At 42.0% G+C, this 10,969-nt stretch overlaps 1 protein-coding gene across 7 annotated transcripts in view; it reads left to right on the top strand.

Moving 5' to 3' along the window:
• Positions 1 to 548: 548 nt before the first annotated feature.
• Positions 549 to 10,969, top strand: part of ATP2C1 (ATPase secretory pathway Ca2+ transporting 1) — a 51,778-nt gene continuing 41,357 nt past the window's right edge. The window contains exons 1-2 of one of the 7 annotated variants that reach the window (XM_027897099.1): positions 579 to 595; positions 1,521 to 1,671. In XM_027897099.1, the coding sequence (XP_027752900.1) occupies positions 1,666 to 1,671 (6 nt within the window). In that variant the 5' untranslated portion in view covers positions 579 to 595; positions 1,521 to 1,665. Of the gene's footprint in view, positions 596 to 899; positions 960 to 1,167; positions 1,184 to 1,502; positions 1,672 to 1,715; positions 1,750 to 10,969 lie in introns of those variants that run through there. The other 6 variants (XM_027897090.1, XM_027897082.1, XM_027897106.1 and 3 more) reach the window with 6 other exon arrangements.

Here is a 10,969-nt window from a genome sequence, read left to right as displayed (position 1 = left end):
GATAATTTGGTGGTGCAAAACCAACTGGACTACCAGCCTGGTCTAGCTGAACTGTAACTCCAATAGCGGCTACTTAAGGCCTTAAGCTGAGACAGGGGAGATTCAGATTGGATACTAGAAAAATATTTTTATCGCTGTTGTGGTGGTCAGGCACTGGGAATACGTTGCCCAGGGTGGAGGCGTTTAGGAGGCTTCTGGATCTGGTGCTGCGTGTTATGATTTTAGTGGTTTAGGGGTTACAGCGGCAGTGCTGGGTGGACAGTTGGGCTGGATGATCTTAAAGGTCTCATCCGGCCTCGACGATTCTACGATTCTACTCCAGGTACGCGACACTCGCTTTCATGGGAGGGCAGCAGAGCAGCACTGAGGCGAGCGGGCGCCACGGGACTGTTTCCCCACGGCAGGAGGGCCGGGCTTGGCTCCCAGCGCTGGCGCCGAGCCGGGCGGGCTGAGGGCACGGCCGGACCCCTCTCGGCACAGCCCCGATGCTCCTCGCCCTCCGCGCCGGCCGCTCAACGCCGCTCGGGGCCCCGCCTCCCTCGCGGTACCGTGCGGCTCCCGCCCGGGCAGGGACGGAGGCCAGGCGGGCACCGAGGTGGGCACCGGGGCGGGCGAGGTGGGCACTGCGGAAGGTGGGGGGGGGAGAGGGAGGCGCTCCCACGGCTCCCCGCAGGGGCCGGCGCGTTCAAACGCGTTTATTTTGCAACCGCAGCCCGAGGGGCTCGCCCGGGCTGTGGGCGAAGCCGCTCCGCCGCGTGGGGAATCACAGATCAGCCGCCATCCCTCCGCAGCCCGAGACCCGCGGCCGACCCCGGCGGGGCTGCGGGGCTCGGCTGCGGGTGGGCCCCGCCCGCCCTTCCGCCGCCGCGCCCCGCCCCGTCCGCCGCCTCTGCCCGGCCCCCGCCGCCCGCGGAAGTGAGCGGAGCGGGGATGCGGCCGCGCCGCCCCGGGGCTCCGAGGTGAGAGGCGCGGCCGGGCGGTGCGGCCGGGGCGGCGGCCGTGCAGGGGCTGCCGCTTGCGCCTCTCTCCGCTCCCACGCGCCGCTGCCACCGCGCTGCCCGCGGCCGCCTGCGCTACAGGGCGGGCGGGGCCGGGGCGGCCGAGGGGTGCTGCGGGGCGGGGGTCGCTTCGGGGAGCCGTCGCTTTCCTTCGCCGCTCCCCTCCCTCCCGCCTGGCGCTGAGGGTGCGGGCAGAGCGGGGAAGGGGGGTGTTACTTGGGGTGAGGTTTTATTTTTAGGTGTGAACGCCCCTCCCCGGGCGGGACGAGGCTGTTGGAGGCGCTGGTGGCGAGGGGGAAGCGGCGGCGCTGCTCCGCCGTGGTGCTGGAGCTGCTGGGCGACTAATCCTAATCTCATCCTCATCCTCGGTGGTCTCTGACAGCTCTGCGGGCTCCCTGTGTGTGCCTGGGCTGCTCCGCGCTGGGCAGCCCGCTGGGCTCGGCTCTGGTGTTCTATTTTTTTTTTATTATTATTTTATTTTTTTACCATTTTTTCCTCTTTTAGCGTTGGTTTCTCTTGCAGATGTTGCTGCAGGTGGGGGCAAAGGGAGCACTGTGATTGCCTGGGATTTTGGGGCATTTCTCTCTTCACCTTTCCGCTCCCGCTCCAGCGCTGCTGTTGCTAAAGACTTTTGTAACTATCGACTCAAGTACAATTTCGATGGAAAATGAAGGTAAAGGTCTCATCAGAGTCACTGACTTCATTGGAGCTAAGAGGATTTTTGCATGCAATTTGGTGACAACTCCTACTGGTGCGTGTGTATGTTTTACCGTTCCAGGGGTTTGCAGGGTTGCTCTTGTGTGCTAATCTTGTGGTAGGAATTTTCATCTGCATTTTGTAGTTTAAGAATTACAGGACCATCGCTTTTCTTTGTTTGTGCTACTGCTTTTTGAATTATCGGACAAATTTTATTGTCTCTTAACAGATATTCAGATATGCATCTGTTGTGCGTTTTAGTGCTCTGTGTGCGTTATTGTGCCCTAGTGTTCGGAATATGAACATTTTATTTAGATAGGAGCTTCTGAGCATTAGTTGCTTGGTATTTACTTAAATTAAATGATTTTCTTAAATTTATATTTCAGGATGAAACTGAGAAGTATTGGTTGCATTTTGTGTTGAGTGTATTTTTGTGTTCTTGAAAATGACTAAAATTTACTCTCTTGGACAGTATTTAATTAAAAAAGCCGTTCTGAAGTTTTGAGTTGAAAGATGTGGTATGATGTTGTAAACTCTATGTTCTGAAACAAGTTGCTTTATTATGCTTTCTTCTTGTCTGGTTTGGAAATTACTTAGTTTGTTCATGTTGACCCTCAGTTTTATGCTCTGGGAACCTTAAAAGCCTCTTTGGATTGTCATAGTGACTTTAAGCCTCGTTGTTTGTTTTAAATTTTTTCTAAGTTTTGTTTGTTTCCCTTTCTGTTTGATACTGGTTGTTGAAAATCCCTGAAATGTATTGTTGTTATTACTCGGTATGTAAGGAAAGAACCACTGATTCCCCCCTTCCTTATGTCATCACAGTTCTTTGAAGATAGATGGTTTTTTTTAGATGGCTACTGGATTTCCTTTGCTATAGGTAGTTACATGAGATGTAGGTGCTCCTTTTTCCACCCACCCCAGTCTGAGGAGAGAAAGGTGCTTTTTTTTTAGCTTGACTTGAATGAAGAACTGAGTTTGTGGGGTAGACTAAATTATTTTCTATGGTTGGATATTGTTCGTTTTTGAAGTGTGGTTGCTTGGATGACTGGAATGTTGTGCTAATTGTGAAATCCAACCCGTGTTGAAAACTTATGTAGGTTGTCATCTGGCATTTCAGAACTTTTTTCTTATTTTAAAATCACGTTAGAATATTTTAAATTCTGTTGATCATGTCTTCCAACTGAATATTTGTAATCAAGAGTATGGAACTTAATAGGTAGAAGGAATTTTGGAAGGGGAGCATCTCTTGAAAGTTGGTCTTTGTTTCTGGAGGCTGGAGAACTGATAGAAGTGGTGTCAGTGCCTTTGCATTTCAGTCTCTGTGTTGCAAGTGAAAGGGTTTTGAATGGGCAGCGCTGTGTGTGGAGGAAGGCAGGTGGATGTACCACCAGTGGATAGAATTGCACTTGGGAGGGTGGAAAGAAAGTAGCTGTCTGATACCTGTGTGCCAAAACCAAAATGGCAGAAAGACTTTTAATGCCTCACAATTCGCTTACTGAATAAATAGTATATCATAGTTCATAGTCAAGTTGCACGTGATAGTATGGCCCATTCTAATTCTTCCAAATGCTAGTAGCACAAAGATGGTATTTCTCATGGAATAAATAAATTATGCATAAACATTAGTAGTAATTGTGTGATAGAAATAACATAAAAAAGCTTTATCTTGGGGAAAATACAAGATGATCAGATGCATGTTTCAAAGGCAGAAATAAACACTATGAATGATAAAAAGAGTGAACTGGTTTTCTGACCACATTAATTACTTCTTCTCCACTCTTTTCACCCCCACACCCTCCTCATCTCATAATTATTTGAGTCTCCAGAGGGCCACATGTATTTACAACTGTGTAGTGTCTGTTTTGGTGTTCTTGGTATTTTTGAGCCCTTCTTTTTCTATTAATTTGGCATTTTTGGCACTAGACACCAGCAGCTTTCATGTTGGAACTTTTCAGAACTCTTGAGAGCATCCTTAATGTGTTTTCTCCTGGCAGTAGTTGAATAATCCTTGTAATCTTGTAGAACAAAGATTGCAGTTAGACTATTTCTAAACTTTTTTTCCCCCCAGTTTGTTTGAAAGGTCTCTTTAGGTTTGGATATTAAGCAAGAGACGGCAGATTTTTTTTCCCCTCCTGTATTTGAGTGAATATTCAAGATTAGGAAGTGATAAGATGGTTTGGAAAAACGATGTTTTCCTGTGTTAATTTAGTACTCCTAAGCGGTACTGTGTGTTTACTCTAAGTTAATGTTTTGTCCTGAGACTTTATGGTTCCTGTTTCTTGTGTTGGGTTGATTGAACTTCCGCAAGAATTCATGTTTCTCGTGGTGGGGAAGAGAAATTTTTTCCATCATAGGAAGAATTCTGCTTAATCATATGATTTAGAGGAAAGATGTTTTTATTTCTGTTTGGAAAGATGGAATTTTGTGCCTTTTTTTCATAAGAGGTGCTTTTTCTTAAACTGTAGGCAGTCAGGAAAACCTGGATAGACATAACTGAATGTAAACTAAGCTTTTTGGATCTCTCCACTGATGCCTCTGGGCCATTTGAAGTAGTTTTCTATAGTGTAGTCTGGAATTTTCTCCTTTCTTTTATCAACATCTTTTAGGTTGTGAATTAGGCTGTTCTAATGAGGCTTGTCTTGTAGAAGACTGCCTTTTAGTAGAAAAATGACAAATACTGTTTAGGTTTCATATACTTCGAGTTCCTTTGAGGTCAGACTATGATTACAAATACAAGTTGTTAGGTAGGAATACTGTTTTGTTATCAAAGCATTATGTAGTATTTATTTTTATATAACAAAGTGCTCAACAGAAGAGGTCGGAGTAATGTTTTTTTCACCTGTAAACCAAAAAGATTTTCCCCAAATCATGCAGAGGGTTGGTACGAAAACGCAGACCAGAGTTGCTGCATGTGATAAAAACATCATGTGATGATTCAGAAATCCTCCTTAATCCTCATTGTTTTGAGTCCTTGTTAATTTGAGCTGATCTTCAAAGATGACTGTTAACTTCAGCCTATAGTCTGTCTACATCCTGTAGTAATTTCAGGATAATTTTGATGATTGGATGAATAGGGAGACATAGGTGAAGAATGTTTTATTTCTTTGAAAAGTATCCTGAGATGACAAATGAATAATTTGTGTTTGTCTTGTTCTTGAAGTGCAGTTGAATTTTCTAATGAGTTTCATGGGTGGTTTTGGTGGTTTTTTATAAATGATGAGAATGGGCTTAGTTGCTAAACTAACAGACTGAAGATCGGTGAATAGATTTTGGGTTTTGGGGGCAGTGAGTTAGCACCGTGGACTGGCTCATGATGGATTAGGCAGCCGTACTGAGGAAGGGGTGGAGCATGTGTACATGCGACTGACAGCAGAGGGGGAAGGGATGCCTGCGGCAGCGGTGATTTAAACAAATTAAATGACTCCAAAGTGGCATCAACAGTAGTTCATTAAGTAATATCCAAAATAATCAGAATGAAATTTCTGGTGGAAGATGTTAGAAATTCTGAAATGGACTTGGTGTTATCACAGCAGTTCAAGTTCCTTTTGGCATGTAAATAATTTCTTAACAAGTTAATAGGCGAAACAACAACTATGATATTCATTGATTACAGTTTTTTACTATCTGCAGCTTGCAGAAAACTAGAAACAAGTACTTAACACTTATGTTGGCAAAAGTCACATCTCTTCTGTTTACTTGGAGTTTAACATGAGAGATTTTTTCTTTTTTTCTTTTTCTTTTTTTTTTTTAAGTGGAGTCTTCATTAAAGACCAGTTCTAGTAGATATCTTAAATATCTTCCTGTATTTTAACAGTGCTTTGATAAATTAAATAACTGCTAAGTTAATATAGCTCAGTCTTGCATTAGAAACATATCTTTCCTTTTAAAATGAACTGTTAGTGTCATCTTTTAGTCTGGTTGATGGATTATTAGCCTTTTCTTTCCCCTTTTTTTCCCCATGCAATTAGTTTGGAGATGTTAATCTGTAATAATCTAGAAGTGATTTGACATGGTGTCTGCTTGAGTTCAGATGTTGCAGAATGTGTTTAGTTATTTTGCTAGCTTTGTAACTCCTCTTTGTGGAGAGTCTATGGCATAATCTCTTGGTGAGTCAAGAGAAACAGTAGTGTAAGGAAAATGCAGACAAATCTTAGGGCAGCTAATTTAACAAAAGATAAACAAATATTTAACAAAATATTTAACAAAAGATAAATATTTTTGCTTGCTCTTTTGTGAAGAGTGACAAATATGCTGTGATCTTGGGGTAGTTCTGTAGGACTGAATGAAAGTGTTGTCTTACTGCTGAAAGATGGTTCTGCTCTGAGACTTATTCCCGTTGTAGTGTTGTGTTGACTCTCATGGTTGTTGAGTTTGTCTGGCTTGGCGGAAGGTTATCCCAGCTCTTCCTTCCTCCTGCCCCAGTTGGATGACCTTCTGTTGAATTATCAGGTTGAATGGGTTTATGAAGTGTCCAGTTAATGCTGAAAATGGTGAAGGCCAGAGACCTCCTTCTTTTAGCGCAAGCAGACTGTTAGCTCGACTCAGTTTATAGTGTAACCAGAGCTCCCATTCAGTACCAATTCTTCCGTAGATTGTGCTGGAATTTTGCAAGAGTGGAGTAAGTTAATAAATAGATTTTTAATTGCAAGACTTTTTTATTTAGTCAGAGACTTCAGGTGGTACCTAATTGTCACTGAGTGATAACATTTGCAGTGTGGTTTGTAGAAGCTAAAAGGAATGCTAAAGTTACAATGCAGGGAAAAGAGGGAGAATAAAATACAGTTATCAAGGTATAAATTTGGGACAAGCATCTGTTTCTAGTATTTTGTTTTGTAAACATTTTACTCTAAACAATTGGAAGGGATAAAATGGATAATGGGCTAGCAGATGAAGCCTACAGAATCTTCTACAAAGGCTTCTAAAATATTTTTAAGTAATAAATTTTCTGCAGCACATTCTTCCCACATGCATAATTCACAAAAAAAAAGGTTGGTGAATACAGTGGTGCTGCTTTCTTGATACTAATTATAAGAAAGCTTATTACCATAAGTAGAGTAATTATTCAGTGAGTTATGTTTGCATTTAAATTGACACTGACACTAGCTTGGTCCTGAGAACTGTTGTGAACAGTAAGTTCAGTATTTTTTAATTAGAAATTTATTTTGTCATATTATGAAGTAACTGCATAGCTGTCAAGGATATAATCAACTCTGAGGTCTCGGGGCTTCATTATTTTAAACAAATACTGAGAAAATACTTCTGTTGGTGTTTTTGCTTCACACAATTGTATGGCAGCTAAATTCTGCTCATCTTGGATAAATTAGTAGTGTATCACAGGGTGATAAAATTATTTGTTAGTGTTTGCTGTTCAAGTGCTGTCCTGGATTCTGAGAAGCTCAGCACTTCAAAGCGTTATGAGATACAAGCAGACTGTTGAAGAGGAGCCATGTGACCTTATTTCTAAGCTTAAATGTTCTCTTCTAGAAAGTTAGCAACTCTTGGGCAAGATGGATGACTGATATTTAGACCCAAAGTCTTTTGGCCTTTAACTTCTAAAGGGCTCCATGTGAATCAGAATTTGAGCTAAAGCATGTGGTATTTGGAGTCAAATGAGGTATGGCCATCAGTGCTCTCTTCCTTAGGCAATGAATTTCTGAACTGACCCAGTTTTATTATACATAAACTCTGCTGTCATCGAGGCACTACCATTGATTTGATCATTTTAGTGTGTCCTCAGGATTTTGTATCTTTTTGTTCTCTGATTAATAAGTACGAACAAATGTATAAAATGTTCAAGCAAACTTTTCTAGTGTTTAAGGAGCTTTTTTGAACAGAAAGAATGAAAACTGAATACTTTGACCAGTCAGCTACAGGTGGGTCTGATGTGTTTGTCAGTGCTTTCTTGGTAATGCTGGTGCCGCCTCAAGGCTTTCAGCAATCAGGCTTTAAACTCATAGTAGTACGGCCTCCAGACTAGCAGAAATGCTCTAAAATGGCACATTTTTGTAGCAATTGAATAAAAAATTTGAGTGTTTGGTATGCTCAAGTATTCTACATTGTTCTACTGTATTTTCCATCGAAGGAGCTCAAGGAAGATGAAGTGAGGTTGGAGGTTTAGCTGGATTTCTTTTGTTGCCATTTCTGCTACAGTCTACAGCACTGCAGTCAGGTTAAGGTATCATTGTTTCTGTGAAATGCTTTGTCTAACTGGAGAGCATGCAGTTGTCATTCACAGGGTTTGCAAGATAACCACATGGTGTATACTATGATTACTGAAAATTGCCCATCTTCACTCTTGTGCTGGCAGCCTCAGTTGAACTAGATGTCCTACTTTCTATTTTTTAAATTGAAGAAGACATGGTGAAGCTTCCTGAAAGAGTAAAATGTATTTCAGGTTGCGAAGACGTGTTTTTCTGGGAGTGTTCTCTTTAGAAGGTATTTTTAGGACTTGGAAATAGTTCTTGAGCTTTATAGACTGTTGTAGAGTTAATAAATTGCATGTTAAATGGAGCATCTTAGTCTTTATTACACTACCTGAAGTAGATGGGGTTGTGGATAGGTTGCTTAAATATTTTACAACTTTTAAGATTGGGCAAATGCTGAGATTTATAATGGTCAATGCCAGTATTAGATATCTATTTTTTAGTTGATCAGAAATGCTGAAGTGTTGTGTTGTGTGTCAAGGAGGAGAGTTCTGCAATATGGCTGTCTTGACCATATTGAAAGTCCTAAGCAAAATGGCACTTGAATACAAGGCAGGTGTTTTTCCAGGCTTAAAGGGCAGCTTAGCAGGTTGTTCTTACAATTTGTGTGTTTAAATATCTTTGGTTAATGGGTGTTGTCTGGGCCAGATTAAATATTGCCTTTTTTCTATATAGTCTTGTGAAATAACACACAATGTCAAGGGGCTGAAACTATGTGACCTCCCAGGGTAGAAATTACTCTCCAAGGAGAAATCATTAATGCAAATTAGTGTTTCTCTTTTTTTTCTGCCTTTTCTGTGTGCACTTTCTTTGATGTGGGGGCTCCTGGTAAAATGTTTTAACAAAAGTACTGTTGAATAGGAACAAATTCATTTTGAATATTAGAATACAGGGCTGCTGCAGCTGTTTCCCCAGAAGTGAAAGATCATCAGACTTTTCCAAGAAATGTATTTCAAATGAAGACAGTATACAGTAACTTCCAAAGCCCTCAAAAAGTAGTTCTTTTCCTGAGCAAACCGTACTGGTGGATCACAAGAGGCTCATTACAACATTTTTGAGGGGCAGGAAGGGTCAACTCTTTGCAGTGTCAAAATACTCTTTTTGCAAATTGGTTGTGGGTGTTTGTGTTGAATGAGTGTTGCCACTTCTTGCTCGAAGAAAACAAGATCACTTCCCATAGAGGTAGGTGCCAGGGTATAATGTTCTCTGACCACGTTCTTTTGGATAATCCACATGTGGAGGGTGTAATGTTGAATATAAGGGCAATGAAGCTGGTGAAGGATCTGGAGCACAAGTCCTATGAGGAATGGTTGAAGGAGCTGGGGTTGTTCAGCCTGGAGAAGAGGAGGCTCAGGGGTGACCTTATCGCTCTCTACAGCCACCTGAAAGGAGGTTGTAGCCAAGCGGGGGTTGGCTGCTTCTCCCAGGCAACCAGCAGTAGGACAGGAGAATGTAGTCTTAAGCTGTGCCAGGGGAGGTTTAGGTTGGACACTAGGAAGAATTTCTTCACAGAAAGCGTGATTAGATATTGGAATGCCCAGAGAGGTGGTGGAGTCACCGTCCCTGTAGATATTTTTGGGAAAGACTGGATGTGACACTTAGAGCCGTAGTCTAGTTGATGTGGTAGTGTTGTCATAGGCTGGACTTGATCTCAGAGGTCTTTTCCAACCTAATTGATTCTGTGATGTCAAATGTGTGTGTTTGAAGATACTTGCTGTTATGTGGGATTTCTGCGTTAGAAGAGCAACACATTTGTATTATGTTTTCAGTATATTTTTTAAGTTAAACTTTGCAAAATCTAGAAATTGAAATACACAGTTCAGTTGCCGTACCAATGTGATTCCCATTTCCAGTCTCTATAACATCTGCACCATCGTGATGCTGGGCATCAACCTTGCTAGAAAGGATCATGTGGGTTGAAATCCCATGTGCTGCTCTCTTTGAACTTTTGTCAGTGGTTCAGTGCATATGTTGACCAAGCAACATAAGCCAGACCAGCATGGTGTGGGATGCAAACTCAGACATTAGCATTCTTTTGATGAAATCAGGGAGAGACATTCACACCAGCAGTTGATCCACTCAATGGATTTAGTTGTTTATCCAAAGAAAAGGCCACTGTCGGTCTGTGGTTAGTCACACCGTGCATTATTTCCTGAGCTTTGTGGGTGCTTCGCCATTGCCCCCCCAAGGCCTCTGTTACAGGAGTTTATTAGTCAGTCACATACTTGAGTATTTATCATATCTAAGTTCACAGGATTCTGAGGCTCTTTTGAGAAATTGTTAGTTGAGAATCAGTCATACATGGCCTTCATGATGTAATCCTGTATTAGGTACACACAACTGTATCAGTGCAGTCTGTAAAGATAAAGCCTTCCTCAATGTAAGTTCCAATTTTATGCACATCATTAAAATGTAGATAAATTACTTCAAAAGCCAAGAAAAAGACATTAAAAATTGGAATTTACCTAATCAAGGTAAGTTTGTAGCTTGTCTGCGTTTATGGTTTGTGAACTTGAGTGCACTGGTTTCTATTTATTTTATTAGATCCCTATCTGTTACACTCTGCGTCTTCCACCTGCTTCTTCTGTTAGCATAACTGGTGAAAATCTCTGGAGATTTAATTCCTGTTAAAATCTGATTTAATTTCACGGAGAAAATTGCATCATAGTCACCATGTCAACCATAGTCAACCATGTTGAGTATTGCTTGTTTCAGAGTGGTCTGAGGATTCTTTTGTGCTCCTCTCTGCTTTAGCTCCACTTTTGGAATCCTCCTGTGCTTCCAGGCTTTGCTTCTGGCTATGCAGTTGATCTAGGGCTTACTGTAACTATTAAGTGTGCCTAATGCTATTTTTTTGGACGTTGCGTGCTTGGCTTTTTGCTGTGTCTTGTTATCACTTTGCCACTGTTCTGTGGCTGGGACCTATGTTGAAGCTCCAGAAGCACCTTGCCTTCTAGACAAACAGGGGAGGGTAAGATGGCATAAACATCTAGTGAAATAGATATTTTTTAGGTGATTGTTAGCTAGAGACTGTGGAATCTCAGCTGTGATGCTGAGCAATGATCTGTTGAA

This window comes from Empidonax traillii, unplaced genomic scaffold (genome assembly GCF_003031625.1).
Source record: "Empidonax traillii isolate 1590-97213 ecotype Southwest subspecies unplaced genomic scaffold, ASM303162v1 scaffold19:size3308961, whole genome shotgun sequence".
Taxonomy (NCBI): Eukaryota; Metazoa; Chordata; class Aves; order Passeriformes; family Tyrannidae; genus Empidonax; species Empidonax traillii.
Note: the sequence above shows the minus strand (reverse complement) of the source record. Positions and strands in the feature narration are given on the sequence as shown.